The 27,630-nt window shown below is 49.1% G+C and overlaps 3 protein-coding genes across 14 annotated transcripts in view; 1 reads left to right on the forward strand and 2 right to left on the reverse strand.

Annotated features, from left to right (window-relative positions):
• POMT2 (protein O-mannosyltransferase 2) overlaps positions 1-2,934 on the reverse strand; it is a 39,265-nt gene extending 36,331 nt beyond the window's left edge. Inside the window, exon 1 of one of the 2 annotated variants that reach the window (XM_006206107.4) lies at positions 2,348-2,934. In XM_006206107.4, the coding sequence (XP_006206169.2) occupies positions 2,348-2,934 (587 nt within the window). Of the gene's footprint in view, positions 1-748; positions 1,314-2,347 lie in introns of those variants that run through there. The other variant, XM_072963484.1, reaches the window with a different exon arrangement.
• Positions 2,452-12,921, forward strand: GSTZ1 (glutathione S-transferase zeta 1). 6 transcript variants are annotated; one of them, XM_072963486.1, is made up of 10 exons: positions 2,962-3,090; positions 4,955-5,136; positions 5,862-5,913; positions 7,729-7,796; positions 8,337-8,417; positions 8,774-8,899; positions 10,009-10,087; positions 10,654-10,706; positions 11,517-11,566; positions 12,366-12,921. In XM_072963486.1, the coding sequence occupies exons 4-10, from the start codon at positions 7,758-7,760 to the stop codon at positions 12,490-12,492; spliced, it is 555 nt and encodes a 184-aa protein (XP_072819587.1). In that variant the 5' UTR covers positions 2,962-3,090; positions 4,955-5,136; positions 5,862-5,913; positions 7,729-7,757; the 3' UTR covers positions 12,493-12,921. The 6 variants fall into 6 exon arrangements, with proteins under 6 accessions (XP_072819588.1, XP_006206171.1, XP_072819586.1 ...); XM_072963487.1 differs by lacking the exons at positions 4,955-5,136; positions 7,729-7,796 and adding an exon at positions 2,452-2,630 and having other exon boundaries at positions 2,961-3,090; XM_006206109.4 differs by lacking the exon at positions 4,955-5,136 and having other exon boundaries at positions 2,961-3,090.
• A 4,994-nt stretch (positions 12,922-17,915) lies between these two features.
• The window catches only part of TMED8 (transmembrane p24 trafficking protein family member 8), a 28,536-nt gene continuing 18,821 nt past the window's right edge, over positions 17,916-27,630 (reverse strand). For 5 of the 6 annotated variants that reach the window (XM_072963497.1, XM_072963499.1, XM_072963500.1 and 2 more), the window contains 3 exons: positions 27,382-27,508; positions 26,865-27,167; positions 17,916-25,260 (listed from right to left, as the gene is read on the reverse strand). In XM_072963497.1, coding sequence (XP_072819598.1) covers positions 25,043-25,260; positions 26,865-27,167; positions 27,382-27,508 — 648 coding nt within the window. In that variant the 3' untranslated portion in view covers positions 17,916-25,042. Of the gene's footprint in view, positions 25,261-26,680; positions 26,783-26,864; positions 27,168-27,381; positions 27,509-27,630 lie in introns of those variants that run through there. The other variant, XM_072963498.1, reaches the window with a different exon arrangement.

Genomic DNA, 27,630 nt, shown 5'->3' on the forward strand with positions numbered 1-27,630 from the left:
CCATCCACAGGCATCTGATACTGCCAAGCACTGAATTGTCTTATCAAAAATATTTCTGACTCTATTTCCCTCACCTCCTCCTGGTTCACACATCTTAGTCGAGTAGTTTGATCACCTAACTAGAAACGGTTCCTCTTCTCATGGCCACCAAGTAGGTAATAATCAAGACAAAAGGGGTGGTCGATTATTATAAAAAAAAAAAACCTATTTTGAAATTTTGAGCTTCTCCCCTGACTATTCCTGGGCTTTATTTGTCTTTCTTTCCCCTAACTGCAACTCCAGATCAGCTTGGCGGTTGGGGTGGGAGTTTATGGGATTAAAACTTAATTCTAGTTCAGTCACCTGATTTTCTTGTTGGAATGACATAGTTTTAGAGCATAAAGATCGCTTGGTTGGGTATACTACTTGTAAAGTCCATCTACAGTGGCTCACATGAGCCAAGATGGGAGGCAAAATGAGTCTTTGTCAATTTTCTGGCAATGCCCTTGGCAGAAAGGTCTGGATATTAGTAGGCGATAACCGGAGTAAAGGTGAAGTTACAGGTAATAGAGTGGGACCCACAGATTATATGGCAATGGGAGGAAAGAAACAACCCTGCCACCTGGGGAAAGAACATCTTAGGGCCCTGGAAATGTAAACAGAGGGGAACAATTAATGCTCTCTTTGTCCCCTAGGCCCAGCACCCAGCCTGGCAAAACACTAATATGGTACAATTAAGTCCAGTGGCAGTGATAGCTAGCAATCTTACCTGTTGTTGAGTGTGTCATCCCACTATGAGATCAGAAAAACTCATGGACATGGCCGGTCTTGAACCATCCTTATGTACCTGATGTCACCAACATTAACTCCCAAACATGGACTTCCTTCACATGTGTACAAACACACAGACTGGCACAACCTTCTATCAAACTGACTGATACAAATTCATATTCTTCTCCTGACACTCTGGGGCCTTAGGTTATGCCTTGTATAGTGACTGAGGCTGCAACTGTTCAGTGACACTGCCCATGTAGCTTAACAAAACCACTGTAATGGAGAGCTACATCACATCGATGGCGACCCAAATAAAATTTAACAAAATATTCTGAACTAGAGTGACCTGCACTTCTTCAGATAATATGTTAGAATGCAGGGAAGAATGGGCCATGGAATGTCTTTCCATTAGGCATGGGAGTTGCTTTTTTTTTTTCTAATGGGGGAACTCGTAATTATTGGCAATGACACCAAACATCAAAGATCAGTCAAAACACCTGTCTACAGATTACAATGTAAATAGATTGGCCTTAGACTACACTCCAGCTCTATGAAATAAGATTTACTGGTCTTTTCTCCCAGCCCGTCCCCCTCCACCACACCCCTCCACACATAAAATTATTCACAGGTGGCTGGATTCAGGACCCTGGACAGCACAGTCAAAACAAGTTGGTCTCATCCTGCTGCAAGGCAACCTACTGTGTGCAGTCATTGCACAGTCATCAATCTGAGCCCACAGCTTCACCCTGTGGGACTTCGGGGTCATGAGAAACTGAATCCAATATGCGGCTGTTCATCCTGCTTCTTGTGCTATTAGTAATAAGTCCTTTGACTCTGACCCAGGAGTCTTGTATCTTCTGCCAGCCCTCATGAAATAATTACAAACTAACTGATTAACTAACCCTGATAGCTTGTTAGCTTGCTTACTTGGTTTTCAATCAAGGAGTTCCACTTCTAACAACTCTTACACAAACTTTCTCCTCAGTGATACTGAGAATACATGGTATAACTTCTTGGCCAAACAAATTAACCATTTTCAGGCTGTATAAAAGTTTTCTTCCTTCTAGCTGGAGACGTTTTAAGTTTATTTAATTAAATTTGACTCCTGCAAAATAAAACCTTTAAGAAAATATGTCTCTCCTCACAGGATGACCCCCGACCTGCTTCCCGAGAATGAGGTATCCAGTTAGGAATGCTCCCCTCCACTGATGCCTGGAAATCCTGCAGATTAGGAACTCAGGTTTTAGGAAATTCTGTACTAAGAATTTCCAATTCTCCTGGGAAAGGCCACAGCACCTTTAAAAGCCACAATTTGAGTCAGTGAGACACTGTAGCATAACTAGCAAGACATGAAGACTGCTTCCTCAGATCCTAAGGAATTCCCCTGCCACCCACCGGAGCAAAAACTATTCCTTTCAGAGACTGCACCTGGCCAGAGTCAATCATCAGAAACCTCAGTTTCCCCAACGACTCCCAGCGAGGCCCCGCCCCTCCGCCTATGAATCCCGCCCCCTCCATGCCTCCGGACCAATGAGAAGGTGCGCCCCTCCCTCCCAGTTGCCATGGTGCCTGCCGAATCCCTCCCATCACTCACCAGACGTGCGGCGGCTCGTCCAGACGGTGGAAGCGGGTGGCGAAGGACATCAGCGTCACCAGGGCCAGCAGAGCCCACCGGCCTGCCGCCTCGAAGCGCCGCGAGCCTGGAGCAGGCCGTTTGGGGCTCCGCGCTGTAGCCTCGGCGGCCACGTCCGGGCCCACAGCTCTAGCAGCCTGGGACCCACAGCGGCCCCTCCGGGGACGCAGCTCGGACCCTGCCAGTCCTCTGCCCACCGCCGGCGGCATCCTTCCCCTCCTCAGGATGGCCCTCCGGCCCGCAGGCACTCTGGGTCTTGCAAGCCGCCCCGCCAAGAAGTCACCAAGGGGCAGCTCGGGGTGCCCTGGGAAATGTAGTTCTTTGCGCCGGCGGCGGGGCGCCGGGCGCCGGCCTCTGGGCTGGGCGGGGAGCGTGGTCGCCGCCCGGGCCGCTGGGAGGCGGCTAGTGGCGCGGAGCATGACGGACCGCGAGGGCCGGGCTGGCCGGGCCCGGGAGGAAACAGGCTCAAGGAACTGCAATTCCCAGCAGCGCCGGGAGTGGGGCGTGGCTGCAGGGCGGGGCACGCTAAACGAGACCTTAAAGCTCATTCTATCCAACCCTTCACTTTACCAAGGCGAAAACCTAAGTTCTGACGTGTCGGGGTCTCACTGGGCCTGAATCCTCGAAGAGTGGGAGAGTCGCAAGGGCGAAGTTTCCTGGCCTGGAAGAGGGGTCGCCCGAAGTGCGAGATGCAAGCGGGGAAGGTCTGTGCTGCGCATCTGGGGAGAGGGGCGCTTCTTAGAAACAGTGAGAAACCCTAGGGGGCGGGGTCAAAGGTGAGCCGCTCGGCCCCGCTCACAGCTCCCACAACGATTCCCAGCATGCAGTGCGCCGCGCTGCACGCGCCCCATCGCTCCCGCTCTGCGCCTGCGCGCTGACCGCTGGGGCCTGTGGTTCAGCGAGGCTTGGGCCAGGAAGGACGAGTTCTCGTTGGGCATGCTGGGCTTGGTTTGGTCGCTGTACCGTCGCGCTTCACCTGTCTCTCCCCTAGCACCCAATCTGCTAGGTCTTCCAAACGTCCTCCCTCGTTTTCCTCTTCCGTACGGTCCTGCGTGCTCCCCTTCCAATCACCTGAACAGGTTCAAACAGCTAACCTGTGGCCTTCCAGGGTTGTTCGCATTTCTGAGAGAGCACCAGGGGCGAGGGGAAGCAGTGGTACTTTTAGTCATCACAGTCACTTGAGGAACTTACCGGTTTTAATATGCATTTTCCAGGCCCGCCCCAGAACCACTGTATCAATTTCTTGTGAAAGGGGCCTGAGAATCCGTGTTTAATAAAAGCCCCAGTTGAATCATTAAAGTTTGGGAACCACTACTGTAGCTCAAAGAAAAGTGGCAGGCACATCAGGTGGGATATAGCATTGATTTAACTATGTATAGCCTACCCCACCCCCACGCCTAAAGGGAACTGTAGGAGTCTTTCTCTAAAATCATGTGTAAGAGATGGTTTAAAAATAAAATCTGCTAGACTGATCAGAATCCATATTTGAATTGGAAACAAAATTCCTCCAGGAGTGGTGATGAAATAGTTACTTTGAGCTTAAAATTTAGCTCTACAAATGCAAAAAGGAACATGGGATGGTTTATAAGTTATCATTGGTTGGTAAGAGAAAGAGCAGAAACTGCCCTCCGTTACATCTTCTGATGGCCCCTATGTAGGAAACCTGGAGGCAGTGGCATTTACAGTGATTCTGTGGTGACCCTTAGTACAAGTCAAAGGTGAGGTTATTAGGTAAGGTATTTCTTCAAGGATCCTAAGCTAATCTCTGCGACTCTCTAGTGGTCCCATTCTTTATAAGCAGCCGCTGCCTCTTGACCCTAGGGGCCCATCCGTCCTAACCAGGTAAGGAAAAGGATTTACCTCGGAACAGTGTATATCTAATTGTGACCTCCCAACTCTCCTTCCAAGGAAATCTGCTGCCTATCACTTGCCCTCTGTGCCAGAACTGCCTTCACTTTCCCTACAAAAGTTGCCTTCGGTATAGACTGGAATTCTTAGGTTCAGGAACCAACTTAGGAGGACCTGGGTTCCCACTTGTGCCCCTGCCCACATAGAAGTCAGAGTTGGTGAAAGCAGAGTCAGATAGCAGCTTGGTGTACTAGGGGTGCAGAAGGGAGAGGGGACTTGGGTGAAATGTCTGTAGTCAGAGGGATGGTAGACAGGGGTGATCTAAGAAATTCTATGGAGTTATTCATCCATAAGGATAACTATGTATCTGCTGGAAGATTCATGAGTGCTGATTACTGGTAACTCTGTCTTGGGTTCTGCTTTGAAGTGCTGGTTACCAGGAAGCACCAGAGAAATTAACTTTGAGTCCCCTAAACTTTAGAGGAGAGGTCATACACCCAGCTGCCTCCAGGGCCTCAAGGTAACAAAAATGAGAGAAGTGGGCAGATCTGAGAGGGCATACCCTGACTAAAGGGGGCCATTAAGGCTCTAATCAATTGTTGCCAATCAGGAACTGAGTCTACTATCTCCAGATTTTTAACAGAAAAAAACAGACAACAGGATTTATATATGAAACATTGTGATTTTTAATGTTAGCAACTAATGAAAACATTTTGAAAGATGTTGTAGACCATACAGAACACTGTGGGTTGCCAGCTTATGACCTCAACTTTGGAGCCAATGGGCATATTCCCCAGCTACTTTTATGAGACCAGCTGAGACTCTGGTGGAATGTTGAAAGAGTTGGGCACCAAAGCATCAGAAGATTAGATTCCTGGCCTTTCTGCCACTTTTGGAAGAAAGTAAGCTATCGTTTTAGGGCAAACCTTTGTTTTACAGATGAGAGAGCCAAAGACTAGAGGAGGCAGGGATTGTCCCCAGTCATGCAAGTTAGTTGCTGCACTGGGACCAGACCCTAGGGATGCCAGCTCCCAGCCCACTGCACCACATGAACTACTGGTTCAAAACCAGGCTTTCCTGTCTGCCCAGGACACCAAACCTGGCTCCACCAGGAACATAAAAAGTTTTCCACAAGTTGGAAAGAGATGCCCTTTCTGACCAGAGTCAAAGTCCCCCTGACACCTGATTAGCCCAACTTCCCCATTGGTTCATGGGATCCACCCCCTTCAGGGTTCCTCCCCCTACCCTGCAACTCTGTGAGAGGGGTCGTTCCCTGAGAGGCCAAGGGTCACCACGGACCATGACTGAGTCTAGCAAGGTAAGGAAGGCTCTTGCAGGCTGGTGGCCCCTTTTGGGGGGGGGGTCCCTAGGACCTCAGGAATGCATGACAGCACAGTTCAGAGCCAAGGGACCCCACATGACTCCCAAGGCCTTTGACCCAGAGAGCTCTGAGTCTGGCCTGATTTTCTCAGACAGAGGCCTGAGGAAGGAAGCTTAGCGGGCTAGGAAGAAACAGCGCTGGCTTGGAGCCCCCTGACTGGGAGCTGTTTCCTCCCCTCCAGTGGGCTCCTGGGGCTGAGAACCCACCAAACACAGGTTAATGTGCATCCTCGTCCTCTCTCCTCAGCCCATCCTCTATTCCTATTTCCGAAGCTCCTGCTCATGGAGAGTTCGAATAGGTAAGAGCTGTGCTTCCTCTGAGAGCCTGGGTGGGGTGGAATGGGGTGGAAGAAGGCCTGGGTGAAAAGCTAACATCTGTCAAACAGGGTACCACCCCCAGCAACCAGCATCTTCCCCGGCCTCCTAGAGCCCTCAGCCTTGAATGGCACCTCCACCTCAGAAGTCCAGGGTGAGAGAGAGGAAGGAAAGTTATTTTTTCTCTTGGGCCCACCACCTCTCCGGCACTGCTCTCCAAAGCTCCTTAGCAACCATGCTTCAGACAGGCTCACAGAATCCAGAGGTCCTTGGTAACGGACAGGGAACAGCTGGCCTTCCTCAGTTCTTATCTTATTTGATCTGGCAAATTAAACAGAACTGGCCAGTGTCAACCCCAGAGGCTTCAGGGAAGGAAAAACTGGGGCGCTCTGGTTTAGTCCTAGTTTGACCCTTCTCTCCCTCAGCGTAACACAGCCCTTGGCAAAGTCAGAGTCATAGCAGCTCATACAAAGGGAGAACTATGCTGAGTGCTTTTGTGTGCATGATTCCCTTTAAACCTCAGCAACCCTAGGAGGGAAGTACTATTATTGTCACTATTGTACAAGTGCAGAAACTGGGGCACAGGGAGGTTAAATAACGTGCCTAAGATCATGCAGCTGGTCCGAGGCAGAGCTGGAATTGAACCAGCTAGTCTAGCTCCAGAGTCCATGTTCTTTACTGCACTGTGCAGCCTGTCAGCTGAAGAAACTGGCACAGAGGCTCATGAAGTTACTTACCCAAGGCCACACAGCTAACAAATGAATGTGATGACATTTGAATCCAGGCAGCCTGCTTCTGAGAGCCTGGTCCTGACTGGGAAGCCATCCTCCATGACCCTCCCTGCTTTCACAGTCACTTGAAATTTGCTGGAATCAGTAGGCAAGAGCACTGGGGTACCTGAGGATACATTCCTCCAAGACAATGCCTTCCGTAGGCCCAGAGCCTCTGCCCTGGCTGGCATCAAGCAGCGTGGGCACTGCCTCTGCAGGGCTTGCATGCTTGGCCTCCCCCATCTGGCCCTGGCCCCTGTCACTCTCCAGGGTAGAGCTGACCAGCGCTGAGGCGGAGCCCCGTATCTCCCAGGCTCTCTGCAGACTATGCCATGGCTTGCCCTCCTCCCCTTGCTCCTTTACCTGATACTGGCCATCACTGTCTTTTAATGCACAGGTGTGTGCATGTACACACACATAATCTCCTCCCCAAGGGTTGACAGTTTACCTCATCTTGCCAAGGGGAAACATCAAAGGAGATGGAAGGGAAATCGGTCACTGGGGGTCACAGCAAATGCTGTGAGACCACCAGAGAGCCCTGATGCCCCTGCTTGGAATCTGTAGTAAATGGCCCTGAGAACGGAGAGAGCAGATTAGAAAGCGATTCTTCTCTAAACAGAAGAGTGTGGGCCCTGCATGGTCACTGAGCCCCTGCCCTTGGCCCTCAGATGCCTTCATCAGGGAATAATTGCATGTCTCCAGTAAATTAGCCCCACTTACCACTGGGTAAGGCCCTACAGGGGGCAGAGATGAAGGGGACACTTCCCTGCTGTCCTTCAGGAGCCCAGAGTGCCAGGGCACATACCCTCATACCCAGGGGCATGAGGGTTCCACTGAGGACACAGAAAGTTCAGGAGGAAAAGAAGCAGAGCATCATGGACTGGAGGTAGGGGAGTAGGTGGTGATCAAAGGAGCTGGGAAGAAGGGGTCAGGGCCACACAGCAGTGTGGAGAAGCCTCACTCCCTCTTGTCATCCTGGAAAGTATGGCCAGAGGCTGTCCCCCACCTGCTGTCTGCCATCTCTCCTAGCTCTGGCCTTGAAAAGCATTGACTATGAGATGGTAACCGTCAACCTCATAAAGGATGGAGGGCAGCAGGTAAGGAGGCCACCCCCAAGCCACAATGAAAGAGTTAGAGAGGGACCTGGCAGGGGATGCAGACTTCTGCCCCCAAGAGATGAACCTGTGCCCGATGGTCCCCATGGCTGGAGGAGGCTGCTGGCTCTTCCTTGTGGGGCAGGGCAGCAAGCTGTGCAGCAAGACGAGTCACGGGGAGGGCTCAGGGTCTGGGCTCTGTAGCACAGCCTGGCCTCTCAATGTCTGACTCCAGGAAGGTGAGTGGTGGCTGGGTCCTTGCCCCATGCCAGGCCTTCTGGATGTGCCGTGGTGACCACATGTAAGTGCAGAGATAGCACATAGCCAGGCCCTTAAGAGGAAGCCTGTATCTCAGCAGCCACTGGGGTTTGGGTTACTGCACGGATCCCCCAGGTATCACCCTGGGCCTCAGAGCCAGGGCCTTCCCCAGGGGAGAGAGGTGCAAGTGGGCAGGAGGCCTGAGGGCTTCCTTCTTCCTTGCTGGATTCTGCTTTAGCCAACTCAGGCCAGGCCACCCAGCCCACCAGGGCCTTGTCTCCACAGTTCTCTGAAGAATTCCAGGCCCTGAATCCCATGAAGCAGGTGCCAGCCCTGAAGATTGATGGAATCACTATTGGCCAGTCAGTGAGTGGAGCCTTTGGGAGGCCCCTCGTCAGAGTGGTACCCTGACCAAGAGGACCTCACGGTTCTTCCTTGCCTGCATCTGGCCAAGGAACAGCTCTTAGTGGGGACAAGGGAGGGAGGAAGGTTGGTTGGAAGTGAAGGGAGACTCAAGTATACAGGGTACCAAGTTCTAGTAGGTAGGGGCCCAAAATGAGCTCATCCTCCTACGGGATGCTGTTGGCCTTACAGGGTTTGTGGGGAGGAAGGGGAAGGGGGTGATGGTGGTGGTGCTGGAACTGGGTGGGGAGGAGGAGTTTGCAGGCCCCTGTGGTCCAGGGGTCCAGACCCTCCCTGCCCTACTACTACTCTCCGGACAGCTGGCCATCATTGAGTACCTAGAAGAGACCCGGCCCACTCCGCGACTCCTGCCTCAGGACCCAAAGAAAAGGGCCCACGTGCGCATGATCTCTGACCTCATTGCCAGCGGCATCCAGCCCCTGCAGGTGTGGCTTCTGTGCGCCTGCCCCCTCGCATATGCTCACCTTCAAACACTTGCATGCTGACTGTGGCGAGCCCATGGTGACGTGCCCCGCTTGCAGGTGGGGGTGACAGGAAGACAGAGGGGGTCCTCAGGGGCGTAGCCCTGGACCACGTGGCAGAGGGAGGAGGGAGCCCAGAAAACATCCACCCACTGGGGCTCCAGCCACATTCCTAGAAGCCCCAGGTGTCTGAGGACACGTCCCGAGGTGGCCAAGGTGGGGAAAGGGCCAGATGACAGAGAAAGGCTGAGCAGCACGGGTCCTGGCCTCCTGCCTTTAACCAGAGCAGCCCCCCTTCCACCTGTTCTGTATCATAGATTGGGATTCTCCTAAAATTGTAAATTTTCACAGGTGAAACAAAAAAGTAAGTGTTAAAACAGTTCATAGGTGCTAACCTTGACTTTGCAAACAAGGAAAGAGCCCCAGCAAGGTAAAGTGACTTTGCAGAGTCACTCCGCTGAGGATGGCAGAGCTAGGACCTAAGCCCAGGCCCCCTGACTGTGCACTTGTGCCCCCCACCCCCACTACCATGTCACTTTGTCTTTTTTAACAAAGGAGGTCGAAGCATAAAGACATCCCCATTTTACAGATGAGGAAACTGAAGCCCAGAAGTGAAATGGCTCCAGAGGTACAAGGATGAAACCAGAGTCCAAATCTCCTGAAAGCTAGTCCTATCTCCTCCCCAACCCTGCCCCCAACCCTGTATCGCTTTCCCTTTCCTCACAAGGGACCATGTCAGGGAGAAGAATTGGATACAGGGGAAAGAGGCCTCGGCTGGTGGCCACACCCATCACAGCCAAGGCAGCGTCCTGTGCCTCCACTGTACACGTCTCTGCCAGAGTCATAGCTTCAGGGATCACTGGGGCAGCCTGAGAAAGTGGCTGCTAGAATCACCATCTCCCTTCAACCTCAGGGCCCAGATGGGATGAAAGAGCTCACAGGGCCCAGGGCAGGACAGGTGTACAGCCAGGTGTACATGTGGGAACTGGGCCTGGCTGAGGGGAATTGGCTGAGTGGATGGGCTCAGACTGGCTCCCAAAGCTCATCCCAGATTTTTCCCTTGGGCTACACAGAACCTGTCTGTCCTGAAGCAAGTGGGACAGGAGAAGCAGCTGAGCTGGGCCCAGCAGGTCATCAGTTCTGGATTTAATGGTGAGTCCTTGCCCCTGCAAACTGCCCCATGGTGACCTCTCAGAGAAATGGCCCTCACACCCAGGGCCCTGGGCATCTGCAACAGCCTCCCAGGCTCTTTGGTCTTGACAGTGGCATGGATGAGGGTGGGGGCAGGGCCGAGGAGGCAGTGGGATGGGCAGCATCCAAACCTGGCCTCAACCTCTGGCACTTCTGGGAACCTCAGTGACTGAGGCTCTTTGGAGCTGGATGGCCCAACCTCTGCTTCACTGCCCACTCTAGCCATGGAGACAAGGCCAGCCAAGTGCCAGCCCAGCAGTGTGAGAGGTGCTGCCTTGGCCAGTGGCAGGTCTTGCCCCCTTGGGGGAGGGAATGGCAGCTGAACTTGAAGATTACAGGGAGGTATCATCTCATCCCCGTGTCCCGATCAACTCTCTCCAGATCTGATTGCCATGTTCCCTCCAGCACACACTCCAGCCTGGCACTCAGAGAGCTGCCCATGTCATAGCAATGGACACGAAGGCGCAGAAAGGCTGATCTCCCCTTTCTGTACCCAGAGTAAGAGTATTCATGTTGCCTCCCCACAGCTCTGGAGCGGATCCTGCAGAGCACAGCGGGGAAGTACTGTGTGGGAGACGAGGTAAGCCCTCCCCAGGCCTGCCCAGAGGGCCTCCTCCCTCAGGCTGACCTCCAGCTGTCACTGTCTTCTTCTTAGACTCAGCCACCTCCCTCCAGCCCAGGGCAGGCATGGCCCAGAGAGCTTCCTGAAAAGGCCTCTGCAGTGGAGGGGGTGGAGTCCAGGGACCCAAGGTCTCTCTAGATTAAGTAGAGGTTAGCTCGTGGGCAGCTCCTCAGCTCCTTCCTAGTCAGCTGCCTCAAGGGGGAGTGAGTTTCTCATTCCTAGAAGCATTCAAGCTGAAGACCTCATCTCTGAGATGAAGAGGTGGTCCAGCCATCAGATGAGGGATTAAAATAGATGGTGTCTCCATTCCCTCCCAATGCTAAGATTCTAGGATTCAGGTGCCCTTGACTCCTATAGGCTAGGCCCTGGCCTGGTGGTAATTCTGGTTCCAGAGCCCCCCACACCCACACAGAGGCATCCCCCGCCCCCCCGCTGCTGGGAGCCCTCACTAAGTGCCTGTGGTTGTTTTTAACAAGGGCAGAACATTTATTAAGGCGATCTCTGGCTCTCGCCCTATCCCACCATCAGGCCTTCTCTAGCTACCCGCAGAGTTGGTTGTCAGGGCAACAGAAGAGTAGCCTGAGAAGCGCGGCCTGAGAAGCACTTCAGCTCCGGGGACAGACCCAGACAGGCCCAGGGGAGATGAGGTGGGGGTGGGGTCGATGAGCCAAAAGCAGATGGGAACACCCAGGCCAGCAGCCCAAGATTGTCACCAGTGTGAGTCTGGGGTGCACACCCTGACGCAGGCCCACCTGACTCTCTTTGCAGGTGTCCATGGCTGACCTGTGCTTAGTGCCTCAGGTGGCAAATGCTGACAGGTAAGAGAGAGGCCCATGGCCTTCCTTTGTCCTCCTAGCTCCTCCCCTCAAAACACCCAGCTTCCTCCCACAGTCAGGCCCCCCACTTCATCTACTAAGGTAGCATCTCATGCAGAGACCCCTCCCAACCAGCCAGGGTGCCCCCTGTGCCAGGCCACACCAGCCAGTGTGGCCTGGAAGAGACAAGCAGAAGTCAGTGGAACGCCCCTTCCATGCTCACTGCAGCCCAGGTGATACTGCAGAGCCTCTTCTCCTGAGGGAAGGTGGCTCACCTGGTGGCCACCCCTAAAAGAAACCACCCCAAGAGCCTGCTGTCCCCCACGGTGGTGTGTCTGTGCCCGGCAGTGAGTGCTACCTCTGCTTTCCTCCATCAGCCCTTCAGTGAGACATGAATGACAGCCTCCCTGCGGAAGGCATTGTGCTAGGCGCCATTAGGGGTATGAACATACATCACACATTCCCTGCCCCCAAGAAGCTTATGACATGGATGGGGAGATAATCTGTATATGTAAATGCCCAGCACTGGGCCTTACAGATAGCAGGATCTGTAATAACCATGGCCTGGAATAGAAACAGTAGGAAGCAGAGATGCCAGATGATACCACCCAAGATCTCCCACTTCCCAGAGAGCTGCCTGTGAACAAGGCCTCCCCACCTGGCAGGGCTGCCTTCATAGTCCTTTCCTGGCCAGCCCCAGAGACCTCATCCAGCTCTGCCTCTGTGCTTCCCCCACCACTCACAGGGCCATCTCCCTGCTCTTCTGCAGCCCTTGGCTTAGGTGGGTGTTTCTCTGTTGCAGGTACAAGGTGGATCTCACGCCCTATCCCACCATCAGCCGCATCAACAAGTCACTGCTGACCTTGGAGGCCTTCCAAGTGTCTCACCCCTGCCGGCAGCCGGATACACCCCCCGAGCTGAGGGCCTAGTTGTCAAACTGCGCCCTGCTGGTGCAGGGGCAGGGAGGGGGTGCAGGAGCGGAAGCTGGGTGGGCTGAATAGGCCTGGAAACAAGTGAGCCCTCCACTGGAGAGCCAGGAGACTTGAACTCCTAGCCCTTGAATTTGAACTGTAGCCCTGAATCTGCTTTCCCACCCAACCTTGCTCTGCCACAGCCCCCTCATCTGTCAAGTATGAGTGGGGTGGGGTGGGAGGATGCCCGGACGGGGGTAGGCAGGAACATTGCCTACTATCTGTGTCACGGGGCAGTCGTGAAGATGAAGTGAGTGCAGACAGAAATGTCTGGCAAGTTTCCCAGGGAGCCATAAGGAAGCACCTCTTCCCATCCCCTCGACTGTACCCAACTCCAAAGAATGCCCACTCTGAAATTTGATAATTAAACTAAAGCCCATGCCTCCAGGTTGTTCAGTTAAGGCTGAGCTGGGTTCCAGAATATGAACACTCTTCCTAGCTGGAATCCCCCTGTGTCTGGAAGAGAGGGGAGGAAGTCAGCCAGCCACTTGCCCACCCTCTGGTTGGCCTGGGCCCTAGAACCTAAGGGCAAGGAAGAGAAATAATCCCAAAAGCCTGCCTGAGAGAATCAGCCAAGACTCAGAAGAGAACAGGTATGAGAATCAGGAAAGAAAGCATCCTTGACCATCTGCATTCCCTGGGCAAGGAATAGTAAGTACCTAAGTTCCACTGCAGCACTAAGGGGGTCATTGACCCTCTCAACCCAGTCCCTCATCTTCAGGAGCAGCACTCTCCGGACCAGTCCCAGGATTAGGTACTCAGGATAAATCCAGTCGTGGTTGGTCCTAGGAACTGGAGGCAGGCTCCTCTGTGGGCAGTGTGAACTGACCAGGCTGGCTTGGGAGACCAGCCAGGTGACAGTTTACCTTGGACTGCCCTGGATGGGAGCAAGTTCCCATGCCTGGCAGTGTTCAGCCAGAACCAGGGTCACCTCTTGGCAGAGGTATTGTAAGGAGACTGGGGCCCCTTCTGGGAGTGAAATAAGATGAATTTTCTGTCCCATACCTGAGGTTTCATTTCCCTGCATGGCTGAGTTTAAACAAGGAATGAAGATATATGTCTGGTTCAAATGGGAACCATATTCCTCAGCCATGAGTCCCTTTTCTCTAGCCCCAGTCCCAGAGCATTCAGTTCTCCCCTCTCATCCTTGGCACATGGGCTCCTCTGTGGCCTCTCCTCCTCTCTTAGAGGACCTAGGTTCCAGGCTCTAGAAAGACCAAAGTGGGCCACTGTTGTTCCCTAGGCGGCCGAGCCGGAGAGAAGCACAGGATGGTAGAGGAGACGCAGCAGTGGTGAGGGAGACCGTGGGGCCTCCTGTCCTGCCCTGCTGCCATCTGGACCCTTTCCTCAGATTACTCCAGACGTGTCAGGCTGCATAGGGCTCACCTGGGTTTTCTCCAAGAGACCTTTACTTGAGATAAGAGACCAATCTCTTTAGCTCAGGGATCAGTAACGGTCACCTGACTTGGACTTTTGAAATTGAAGGTGATTAAAGATCCTGTGGATTTTAAAGAGTGAATGAACACAGGAGGAAGGAGGGCAGCCCCCTACTTCAGGCCATGCTCCTACACCTCCCAGGTAGTGTGCTCCCCGGCCCTAGAGGGACAGTGGGATCAGCGGGCAGCAGCAGGCAAGCTGCAGGGGCTAGGTTTGGCCAGATGGGGGTGCTGCCACCACTTTCCCAGTTAAGGAGGCAGCTGGCTCTGCCTCTCACCAACAGGTGCCTTTGGGAGCCCAAATAATCCAAAATGATTTCCAGCACTGCTGAGGTTACTAGGTCCCCCCACCCCTTCCTCCTCTCAATCTCGTTTCCAGGCAACAGAGAAGCCCAAGAGACTTCTGGGAGGTGAGGGCACTAGATAGACTCCACATCTAGGACAAGGAACATGTGCCTAGGTAACCTGAGACCACTCCCCAGCCCTGAATGATTCTGCAGGGAACTAGGTGTAATGAGGGGGTGAACGGGGCTTCTTCCTAGAAGGAAACTATCCGGTGGCTGTCCTGCTCCAGCCGGTGGTGGATTTCCCACTTCCCTCCACACTGTCCGCCAGCCTGCGGCGAGCCCTCCCAGGGGACTCCCATGGGCTGGCAGCTGGGGTGTGGCTGTGTGACTGGGGATATGGCAGACGTGGCCCCTACTCTTACTGAGTTTGTGTCCCTCCACTTATTCCTGGAAATTCACCTGGCCGTCTCGAACTCCACCACTCAACATCGTGGGTCTGTTGCCTCTCTGCTTGTCTGTCTGATCCGAGATGATGTCCAAGAGTTGACACGATTCAAGTCTCCTCCTGAACAGTATCCAAATATTAACGTGTCTAACCTGGGGCTCCACCAGCCATCCTAAAAGTGGGAGCAAAAGCTGAATGGATTTTAGCCTCATCTAATGCAGAAAGTCATTTTAATATTTTTCTCATAGTTCCAGTCCTCTAGTTCAACAGTTTTCTGATACGTGTCAAATGTGAGGTGAAAACCAGCTTGGGGTGGGGGGTAGGGTACAGAGACAAACGCTGTGGCTTTTCCTCAGGGCTCAGCAGTCACCCTCGGAGTCTGTGACATTTCTAAGGCCCTCCTTTGTCATCTGGTTTCCCCCAAACCCTGAGAAACCTGCCCTTCCCAACAAAAGCAGATGTGTCTAAGCCAGAGAAACTCACTCCAGGCTCCTTCGAGGTGACTCGCCTTGAAAGTGCTGGGTTCTTCAAGCACCCTCACATCCACTCCCTGAGCCACCCTGAGCTGTGGCTGACTAACCTCTGTGGTTCTCAGTTGCCCTGGCTGGAGGAGAATTGTAGCCCATCTCCTTGTCTCAAGATGTTTTTGTGAAGATTTTTGCTTTTTAAAGCTAGACCCTAGGCCATAGGAGCTCTCCACACAGTCTGTAGCAACATAAGCTGGTCTCCAGGCTGGGGCTGGGAACCATCCTTGCCACCTTCTTCACCTGGAACCAAGGAGAGGACCAACCCAGGACCAGCTCAGCTCTCAAGGGCCTGGAGTCTCCTCTCGGCTTCTGGGACCGAGGCAGTAGAGGTGGGGGGAACTGAGGATATGGAATGGGGAGGGCAGCAGAGAGAAGGCAGGCCCTGGGGAGCCACAGCTCAGGATCAGCTGAGGGAAGGAAAAGGAGTGTGTGTGTTGGCGGCAGGGGGTGGGGCAGGTGGTGTCAGTGGGTTCAGGAAGGACTATGGCCTCACTGAATAACCACAACTTGTGAGAGAGGAGAGCAGTCTGTGGGTCTCTAGGCCTGTGGTTTCACATCAGAGAGGCTATCGTGTGTTCCAGCCCTGAGCCTCCATGGAGTCCAGGTCACCAACATGGGCAGCTGTCCTGCTGCTCAGGAATGTGGAGACCTGAGAGCTGGCCGGCTTCAGCCCCTCCCCAGAGAGAACCGTCCTCTGGGGACATGGGGCCGGATACATGGGAGAGAAAAGAAGCCTCTTCTCTATTCCCAGAGGAGCTTAGCTGGGCTCTAGAGAGGAAGAGAATGCAGCATTTCTACATCTTCTTCCCTGAGAGCAGAGCTCCCTCAGGCTCCTCTGGGGCTTCACTCCTGACCTGCCTCTGTTGCCCCAGTACCAAGCAGGGTGACTAGCCCTGCTCCATAAATGCATGTTAAATCGAAAGTTGTCCTTCCTGTACAGCCGTAGCTGACTTACCCTCTCCCTCCTTGAATGTCTCTCTCCTCTTCTGGGGACCTTGGAAGATCATGAAGGAGCAAATATTCCCCCAAGTGCATAAAGTTTTCTCTAGAGGTCAGACTAATGGCTTAGAGGCTTAGCAATAATTAAGCTTCTATAAAGGGTTTTGAAAACTACTCCCTCTGTGACTCCCTCAAACCTGCAAATAAATTCTTACTTTTAGGGGTCAGGTGTATCTCCCAAGCCAAAAACCATCACCTGTTCAGGGGGTATTTTCCAGGAGGGGTTTCTCCCCAAAGGCTGAGCGAAAGGTAAAAGTCAAGGCCTTCTTCACTGCAACATCAGTTGTTAGATCTGTGAAGAACAATTTGCAGACACCTGATCCTGAGATGCTAGGGGCCACAGAGACACCCGATCTTCCCACAGTGGGAGTGGCCACAGCGGATGAAGAACAGATATTGGAGCGGCCTGATGCTGGTAATAGGATGTGGAGGACCTTCCGATTCTGTGGAAGTAGTCAGGCCTGGCAAATACTTTAGAAGGATGAAAGCAGGAAGGGGGTGCTGCCAGGAAGTATCTTTGAGAACAAAGCAAAATATGTATGACTTTGTTCGAAAGCAATTTTACAAAACTGTTACGGAGAGTAGTAAACTTACTGGACAAGCAGTGGGATATACATATTCATAAGTATTCATTCTATGGGCCCCTCCTAACGTTTAAACATAATTCATCTAGCTCTTAAATCCAAGGTCATAAGCAGGCATCATCCCACTTTGGGAGAATATCTGAACTAGGATGGCTGCCGAGTGTGGCCAGAACCTCACGGGTTAAAGGACATCAGGCTGAGTGTCAGGAGCTGCAGTGTGTGAGCGGCACACATTTATATGATCCTGAACTATGTCAGGGTCAGTGATGTGACAGATATGAGTGTCTCTGAAAATTAGAAAATAATCTCCAATATGTTACATGTTAGTGACACTCCAGGCAGCGTACTGAAACACACAACTGATTAATCCCTCGCTATGTGCAGTCTGCCTGGGCTTTTCACTGTTCCTTGTGGTGTAGTTTGTGGGAAGATTATATTCATTTAACTCCTAAGTAGTTCAGATCTCTTCCTCCTTTATATATAAGCCTCTAAAATATGTTGCACAGGAAAGCAGAGAAAGATCTAACAGGCTCATCTTAGGACCACAGATATCACTGAAAAAGATACTTAAATGATGCCCCTCTCTGCTCAGATGTGAGTCCTTCCCATTCTGTAATAGGTACCAGAATGTGCAGAAGCATCATTTTAAGAGATTCCAAAGATATCTTACGGTGTCATTTCTGTAAATGAAATTAGGCTGAATTAATATTACTCAGACTATGTTAAATGATCACCGTGGTGTCCAGAGTACTGATTCCATATTTGAACAGAGTAAGTCAGTCCACTGGAAAAATGAACATCCCTGAGGACCAAATACTGACAAAACTCAATAATGTTCTTTTTAGTAATCATCACTCTTAACCCAGTTTTTCTGCTCTTGGGCCAAACCCAGATCCCAGTTCATACTCTGCCATAAATTTAAATGCAGATGAAAGATCTATCATTAATCTCATTCTCAATATTTTATTAAGTTTTATTATAATAAGAAATTATAAAGTAATTCATATAGATTTAAAGCATACTTTTCCTCTAAAGATGCAGAAGAGGGATGAATAGAAAATTTAAAGTGAAAGTCAGGTTCATTAAGATATAATGCAAATGCCTCAGGTGCATAGTGAAAAAGTTTATTTATGACAGATTTCAAAACCTGGAAGAGAAGACAAAGAATGCACAAGAGCATCACAAAACTGTTACATAATATAAAAACACAAGAACTGAGCTATTTCAAGAACCATAGCTCAGGATCATCTGTGTATCACAGCAACACATTCAGTGCCACAGGCTGGTAAAATATGGTATTTTAAAGGAAAAACCACTCAGCAGGACATAACAAATAACAATTTGGTTTACAGCTCTTAGAAATCATACGAGATGCTGACAGCATTTCTCTTGATAGGGAATATGTAAAATAAGTTGACTGCAATAAATGATTGGTTGGGATAATTTGTATTTTAAATAGAAAAGACTGTGACACCGTTTCCCTTCCAGACCCCTTTTGGTAATGTCAGCATCAGTGCATGATATAGAACAATAAGGAAAGAACGCCTTTGTGGTTGCCAATTGCTTAAATATTGACCAAGAAAGCGTGATCATCTTTCAGTCAACTGACAGATCTCAGTGCATGGCACCAAAGCAGGCCTTTCAGAAACATAAGATAAACAGTATAAGGTAGTTTAGGAAAGCTTCAAGCACCTCCTCTATTCCGATTACCTTTACCCAAAGTCTGGCTTTCTTATAGTCCACCATTTTCTTATAATCCATCCAACAAAACAGTTTTCTTTTGTGAATTTCAAAGCACTTCCCATTATTAAGAGAAATGAGCAAACTGGAGTCATGAGTTACTGAATTGCTTTCTCCAGACTTTACTTGCTCTTGACCATAGCTAAATAGAAATAGTTCAACTTGATTAAATAAAAACAAATTCATTTATGGGACAATAATCTCAGAAAGGGATGTCAGTGGAGCTTTCAATACAAAATTCCTTAGTAAAATGTACCACTTAGGACATGAGTGAAGGAATTAGGATAATGTTTTCCAGGTGATTCTTGCCTGAACCTAAAAACCAACAATAACAATCAATCTCAGGTAACATTACAGACAAGGCATTTCAAACCTGAGTCAGGAAACGAGTTGAGTTAAGGGCTCTTCTGTAATCCCATATACTATAATATTTCAAACCAAAACTTTACAATTGTTTATGACCCTATATCAGAAATTTTAGGAAATATACTTTGTCCCCTGGAAATCATTTCATGTACATTATTTTAGCCCTGGATAAGTCAAAACTATCTGCTTAAAATGACAGAAAACTGTGGAATTTATTTTTTTTAAGCCTCTATCTCTAGATTTCTGGGGCACCTTTTCCTCATCTCTTAAGAGTAAAGAAGAGCCATGAAATTAACTCTGGTCCACATGCCTGGGGGCCTGAAAGAAATTAAAGTACATATAATAGAGATCTGATCATCAGTTCAAGCCAGTGACTAGGACTACAAATAAATTCATAGGCAGAGTCTCATACCTTTGGACTTCATTTTTGAGGGAATGATTATTTGTTAATGAACCCCACTATCAAGGCTTTAGGCAATTAAATTGGGTTCTCCTAGGTTGATGACAAGACATTCAAACAAGAGGGGCTTTGTCTGGCCTTCTTGGTTCAGGCAGAGACAATGCAACACCCCAAAGGGAGCAGTGATTTCTGAAATCTGGCCACACAATATTTAGCAAGGTTCTCACCCTTTGGGTCCCAAATCCTGCCCTAACCTCGCCACCTAAATAACTGGTAGATGTTCAAAGGAGTGCCCACAGGTGCTGGGCTGGCTGGACAGAGCAAAGGGGTGACACTGACCATAGCCAGGTACCAAGAGAGCCAAAGCAAGCTCTTGACCCCCCCACCCCATTCCCAAATAAGAGGCCATCAGGAACCAGCCCCCTGGGGGTTCTCCTTTGCAGAAGGCCAAAGTGACTGCCCACAGAAGACTGGCTCCTTTAGTGGGCTCTGAACCCAGACTGTGAGACGCTGTGGAGCTGCGAGCTCACACTGAAATGACACAGAGCCAGTGACAGAATCTGGTTCCCACAGAGGGAGGGCTTGCCTCTATTCATTAGCCAACTCAATTAATTTGTCGTCCTCATCAGCACAGCACTGTCACATCCTCTTGACTTGCTCGGTAAAGTTAAGAAAGAGTTCCAACTGCACAGTCATACATGAGTTACCTAGCTATCCCAATTTGGGACTGTAAGTCATAATCCCTCCCCAGCCCTACTTCCAACTAAGGTCGATTGCCTGATCTGCTCAACTCACACTATTTAATTCTGGTTAATCAGGTAAACTGAGGCCTTGGATATCATGGTGCCGGTGCTAAACAATACCATAAATAATCAAGACATCAGAGAGAAATGGAGAGGGCCTAGTCCCTCTCTTTGTCTCTCAGCTGTGGAGAAATGAGGGCCTAGAGATAGGATCCCGTGTGCATGAAAATTGGGACTTTGGCCATATGGATATTCGCCATATACTGGGTTGCTGGAAAGCACCCAACTTGTGATTGGTTTTAGACAACTATTCCCTACTTACTCCCCAAAGAATCATGTATCCTGGCTCTCTGAGCACAATCAAATACAATGAATACAATGATGGGCTTTTTAAAGAGCATGTATCCCTTAACAAGCTGCCCCTCACAACAACAAAAAATGAAATCACCTTCCTTCAGACAGAAACTCACTTTCCAACTCTTCTCAACCACTGAGATTCTATAGGGATGGTGCTCTTCCCTTTTCTAGCAGATTCAGGTTTCTAAGAGGTCTACACTTTTGACCAGGTGGAAAGAGACTAGTTAAAAAGGTTGATGTGGACCTTTTAGACCCAGGAGAAATTCTAAATGGAAGTCTCTAAAAGGAAGACCAAACTGTCCGTTTGGTTAGCTCCATTTACTGCTAAAAAAGACTGAAAAAGATGGTGATTCTTACACCTCACAGGAAGGTCAGCCTACAGAGGGCACAGCTTGTTCACAAAGACACTCTTGTGATGTTGGGCAAAACTAACCTGTTTCATCCCTTTTTGGCCACAGTCACAACCGAGGCTACAGAGACACAGCTGGCACTCCTCCTGGCCTCTTTCTAAACTCACCATCTTTTTTTCATGGCACCAGACTTGCAAATCCCAGAGAACACAGAGATGAAATCAATCCTTAGGTCAGGATCACACTTAGCAGAGGAGACCTACTCAAAAATATTTCTAAAGTCTTAGCTGTTGGGAAAGACAGCAAAGTGGGTTTGGGATTTCTCCAACAAGCACAGGGAGGACCAGTGAGGCTTCTGGCCTAAGGAACAATTCCAACCAATGAAATGTGAACTAAGGAACTACACAAAATCAGGATACGAGCAAAATTCTGGGATACATTTGATAGCTTTTCTCTCTTCCTCTCATTTTACTGTTTTCATTCCTTACTAACCTTTTTAAAAGGCAATTCTCAAGCTGCATGAAACTGTTTCACTCATGTCCCTTCCTTGAAAACAACAGTCTTTGCAACCTTTCGCAGAAAAGTGGTCTTGAAAAACAAATATAAAAATACAGATTTTAGGTTTTGGGGCTCACCTAATTCTTTCAAAGAGGGCCTGGATAGGGCTCATCAAAAACAGATAGCTTAGATATTTTCTATAAATGATGTTTTACAATAATACCAAACCCAATGATTAATAAAAGTGAGCTTTCAGATTGATCTCTTCCATATATATATTATAAGGGACAATATATACTCTTAAAAAGTCTAAGATTTTCTTTCCTAAATAACAGATAAAAATATTTTTAAGGTGCATGAATCAATTAAGAAAAAAATAACTAACAATGGCCTAATTTCAAGTTGCTACTTACTTCAATTTTAAAGCTACATATTATTTGAGAACTGAGTTTTAATTTCAGAGTCCTGAGGATGTGTCGTAAAGCAACAGAGATTAGAATAAAGTCCTTCCAGAGCAGTTTCACAATTACCCTCACTCCAACATGCCAGGTAGAGAAGCAAACATTAGAAATTATGGCCTGAGGGAGAGGGGACTACAGCATGAGTTTTGAAAAATGAAGACCAAGACACATTTTTATGAGGACCACCTCCCCAAGTAACTGATGCTGAAGGAAGCAAGTCCACTGAAAAATCAGGAGCTCTCTGACCGAGGAGAGCCAATGTCTGTGCAGGGAACACACTCTAATTGGACACTTGTCAAAAGGAACAGAATACTAGAATCATCCTTGTTTTAAAAATCAGGTTTATAATTTTAAAATCTATGTGATGGGTATGCATAAGGGTGTTCACTATATACTTCTTTTAAGTTTTCTGTTTGCTGAAAAATTTTCAAAATAAGATGCTGGGAAAAATAAACCCTTTAAATTTTTTAAAGCCCCATCTCTCAACAAATTAAGAAAACTAAACATACTGAAGAAACTTAACAACTCAGCCACTCAGTGTAGAGAACCCCAGTCTCTTGCCTACTATGAAGTGCTTTCTTCCCATTGTATATTAATATTTATTTGTGCTCTAAAGAACAGGGTGGGAGTGAAAGCAAGTGATTTTCATCTCATTGTTTGGTTCTGTAAACTTAGACAGGAAGAAACTAAGGAAGTAGCTACTTCTTAGGATTTGCTGGGCTATGAAATTCGCAGTAATTACCTGTGCTTCAGTAAATAATATTTTGTCCCTAGAGTTTAATAATTTCAGTTATTTAATATAGGACAATGAATTGATTAGACAGTGAAAGTATCTTTTTTTTGTGAATGGATCAAAGAAGCACTGTTAATGAAACACCAGTACAGAATGAAATGTAACACAGTCCAAGACTTCACAAGTGACTGGACAATACGAGGCACACAGAGGTGATGGGAACAAGTCCCTCAGGTTTCCCTGATGCAACAAAACTAGGATTGCAAAGAAAATAAGTACAGAGACTCTCATGGCAAAAATAGTGTCATTCCAGGGAGCTGGCAATGGCCTGATAGCTCCATTTTATGAGAAAGTCATAAGTTAATAATAAAAAGGAAAAACAAGCCAGGCTTTAGCTGACTGGAGGACAGCTCGGTAGAAAATTATTTTATAAAGAATCTATTCAGTTAGCTAAGGCATGATTCAACTTCGGTGATGAAAAGAGCAGTCACGCAGCTACCTGATGGGATGAGGCACAGCAAGTTTGCTTTCACTGCCCCAACAGACAGTCACTCAAATAATTTCTAACTTCTTACAAGGTACATAAATTTGGACCGGTGTAATCCTCTACAAAATGCACTCAAATATAAAATAAATGGAGGTATGATGCCGCTCAGTGGATGGCGATGCTATGGCAGTCCATAGCATCCTATCCTACTTGGGGCTTTGCTCCCAGAGGAATAGGAGGTACAGCTGTACCGCCCTTTGGTCATGACGTAGATGCTACCACAGATCCATTGCCAGGAGCCCTGTTCTTTGAGTTTCTGCTCCTGTATGGAGGGGAGGCTTGGTATGCGGTACCCACATAAGGAAAGAATGAACCAAAGGAAACATCAGGAAGAGGGTGACTCCTCAGAGTGAGCAAAGGACTTTGAAATCCTGGAATCACAGGAGTTCTCCGGTTGGCTAGTTCTCAGCACTCAGTCCTGGGCAGATTCCCTCACAACCTAGAATTCCTCACAGGAAGTGCTGGGTTGAGTTGGCATCATCCATCCATCTCAGAAGGGACAGATTCCTCCCAAAGCATCACAGAACTGACCTGCATGAATGGAACATTATTCCCGACTTCTCCTAAAATCATCTTTAACTCCACAGGAGAGGTGGCCTCAATGGCTCAGCGCAGATGGAAGCCTTCTGAGAAACAGATGGAAACTGTCTCAAAGGCAAAATGAAATGTGCTTAAAAAATAAATAAATAAAGTAATAAATAAATCTAATTATTACTCAAAATTCTAAGGCAGTAACAGGCTTGACACAAGGAGTAAGAAAGAAGGAAGTACAAACGACCGCAGTGGTCCCTCCTCTGCTGGAGGCCCTGCCGCTCTGGTGACACTGGCTGCCGCACCTGCAGCATGCCTGGGCTCACAGAGAGGAAGAGGCTGTCACTAGGGACACGCAGGCCTGGTAAAGAACAAATCCAACCAGCAGCAGCCGTGACACTTCATTATCACCTTTCCTAAGAGACTCTGAACACCAAGAGCTTTAAGCCCTCAATGCAAGAAACCTAAGTCCAGAAACTTTGGAAATCTCACTGGTTCCAAAGCAAAATTTCTAAATAACACTTATATTCTATTCTAAAGACCAAAAAAAAAAAAAAAAAAGGTGGTGGGGAATCTGGAGTGTTGTTTTGTTTTGCTTTTTGACCTTCTCTCTCAGATTATATCCCTGTTTCTTTGATTATACAAAAAATAATTTGGTTACAATTGACTTTCAAAGATGTGGGTTCCAAGATCAATCCAGCACCTAATTTCTATCCTGTCCCCTTCGACCACCAGTGCCCTTGAAAAGGGACACTACTTCTTGAAATAGGAAGTGATGGAGGCAGTTTTTCTTCCCAGAAGATCTGAGACTACACTGATCATCCCCTTAGATGGCATGTTAGTTCTGGCTGTAATGGCAAAGACACAGACTTCAGAAAGGGAGAGGAGGAGGGAAAGAGGCAGAGCCAAACCACAGGACTAATAACACCCCTCCAGAGGCAGTGAGGGCTCCCAGCCTGTGCCAGAGACCATGAAGAACCAGCAGGCGGGAATATGGCAGTGGTGAGAGAGAGGCTGGACAGAGCTGTCTCCATCCAAGAGACTGGGTTCCTTCTGGACAATGTGCTTTGCCCTCTTCCAGCCCTTTCAAAAAATGAAGAGAGCAGGTGCCACTAAACACATCTGCAAGAAGGCTCTGGGAGAGGAGGGAGCAGCAACTGGAACACTATTCCTTGTACCCAAACAAACCTGTTTTTAAAAGACAACAACCAGCTTCCTTTTAGGCTTTGTCCTGTTGGTTTCCTCCACAGAGAGATTTTGCCGGAGTCTAATGCAAGAAGAGCATGAGTCAGGGACCACAGAACAGGGACACTACATCACCATCTGCAGAAGCCAAGAAGGGGGAAAAGCTACGCGGGGTCAGCAGTCAGGCACACCGGGCAGGGTGTGAGGGTCAGGAGCCTCACGCTGCACTTCTAGCTCTTGCCTATCTGAAACAAGAGGCCCCAGCTGGCAGCCTGCTCCAGCCAGCCAATACCCGCCTGCCTCCGGTCCCAGTGGGCCTTCAGCTAGTGTAGTAGATGTGGAAGTAGAGAGTCTTGTTGCGAAGCAGGGAGTAGGAGTTGTCAAACTTGAGCAGGTAGATGCCCTCACCAGGGTAGTCGTGGCTGCCAGCCTGCACGTCTCGGTGGCTGTCCCGCCGGTACACAGGCATGACCTCCCCATAGCGGCCCCGCAGGGAGCTCCTGGAGCCTCTCTCCACATCTCCAGCTGGGACAGGGTCTGTATGAGCAAAGGGTAGAGTGTTTGTCCATGAGTTCAGAGACCAAATATACCTACCTGAAAGTGGAAAGAGGGACCAGGTAACCCAGCAGCTTTCACCCAGCTGAGGGATGCTACTGCCCTCCTATGGGCATTTGGAAATGTTTGGTGGCCTTTGGGCCATCAGAGTGACTAACAGGTGATACTGGCATTTAGTGCCCAAGGGTCCAGGAGTGCTAAACTTCTGGATAGTACCTGCTCAACAAAGAAGTGTCTTGCCCCAAATGCCAATAGTGTCTCCACTGAGAAATAATGAGTTAGCCTTACAGAGCCTTCCTAGCTCCAGGGGCACCTGGACATTTCCAAGGGGGAGAAAAAGATATTGAGAAGGGAAGATTCTGACATCCTTTCATTCAACAGGTGAAAGAACCAGCTAAATGAGGTAGGAAATGCAGACAAATGTGCCGCCCTGAGTGACGTCAAACTCCTCCTGGGTCCCCAAAGCACAGCAGATGGATCTGAGGTTCTCCTCCTCCCTGAATACCTGACGACTGCCCTGCAGACTTGCTTTTCCATGCAGAAGCAAGTGAAGGGATTGACAGTAAGATTATACGGGAAAACCAAGGAATAAGGCTAATGCTTAGAACCTACTCTTGTATTACAAAAAAAAAAGGAAGAAGAAGGAGAAGAAGGAGAAGAAGGAGGAGGAGGAGGAGAAGAAGGAGAAGGAGGAGGAGAAGGAGAAGGAGGAGAAGGAGAAGGAGGAGGAGGAGAAGGAGAAGGAGAAAGAAGAAGAAAGAAGAAAGAAGAGAGAAGAAGGAGAAGAAGAAAGAAGAAAGAAGAAGAAAGAAGAAGAAAGAAGAAAGAAGAAAGAAGGAAGAAGAAGAAGAAGAAGAAGAAGAAAGAAGAAGAAGAAGAAGAAGAAGAAGAAGAAGAAGAAGAAGAAGAAGAAGAAGAAGAAGAAGAAGAAGAAGAAGAAGAAGAAGAAGAAGAAGAGGAGGAAGAGGAAGAAGAAGAGGAAGAGGAAGAGGAAGAAGAAGAAGAACATTCTGAGGACCATCCTGAGTAGGTGCTGCAAGTAACAACTGACAGAGCACAGAGACTGTTTTTAAAACTGCTCCGGGCATGAAGTAAAGTAAACAGTAGTCAGCCAGCTGTGACCGTTTGGATGGAGGAGAGAATGGGTACTTAAGCAAACTGTAATCACTCAGTTTGGTTCCAGATCAGGAATAAAGGTAAATATCCCAGAACTAATTGAGAAATGTAAAATAATCTCAGGTTCCTATGGGCTCTGAGAGACACTGCCGCTACATACAGCAGCACTGACCCGCTTCTTTCCCTGCCCCTCGCCCCACCCGTCCCCAAGGAGATCCTGGGGGAAGCAGCTGGGTACTGATTAAAACGAAAGAAGCTTTCCACTCTTTACCATTAATACCAACTCCTACCAAACAACGTTCTTTGATGGTCTACTTTGGCCTGCATCATTCAACTTAGCTTGCAATGCTGAAAGGGATTCTTCACTGCATTCCAAGGAAGAGGAGGGCTGGAACAACACAGGAAGTGATCGCTAGAACTTAGGTTCAGCCTGAGAAGGAAACCGCAAATTATGTTAAAATTAAATTTACCTTCAATCTCCTCCTCTTCCTCATCGTCATCCTCGTCCTCGCTAGAATCGCTGACCTGCACAGTTATGTCAGTGCTGGTTACAGGGGTCCAGTCAAAGTAAACTCCAAAGCCAATGTCATAGTCATCTGTCGCAAACTCCCAGCAGACACGCTTCCCCTCCGGGTGGGTAGGTACCCGGATGGTCACCACCTCACCCCGCTTCACCACCAGCCGGCTGTTCTTCTCTTTGCCCAGCTTGCTTTTGAATTCCTTCATCTTGGCAAAGGTCCAGATGCACGGAGGAGCCATCAGAGGTGGGGAAACTGAAAGGACAGGCAGTTTACCACTGAGAAACTCAGAGGAAATGTCACTATAGCTGGCATCTTGCTTAGGGAGTCAACGTTCCTCCTACTGGTTTCCCTGACTCCCTTTCACAGGTCACTTTCCTCCTTTCCTTCCATCTGTCTGCCTCCCTTTCTTTGAGTACCCACTGGGAACCAAAAAAAACCCACCTTCCACACCCCCTAAAGGTCTCACCTTTCCTGTGGTCCCCCAGAAGGTCTGCAGATTCCAAATCAGCTGAAAGAATATCTATAGCTCCTGTGTGCTCAGACTGGATCATAACGATGTCCCCAGACCTTTGTGGACCATGGTACTTGGCCATCTGCACAACAGAATTCTGGTTAAATGGCACATGTCAAGGCAGATTCCAACTAGCCTCTTTCCAAATGAACGCTGACTACCCCTGCCCTATTACCTCCACTCTCCCAACTCAAAGCCTAAGTG

Source organism: Vicugna pacos, chromosome 6, assembly GCF_048564905.1.
Source record: "Vicugna pacos chromosome 6, VicPac4, whole genome shotgun sequence".
Classification (NCBI taxonomy): domain Eukaryota; kingdom Metazoa; phylum Chordata; class Mammalia; order Artiodactyla; family Camelidae; genus Vicugna; species Vicugna pacos.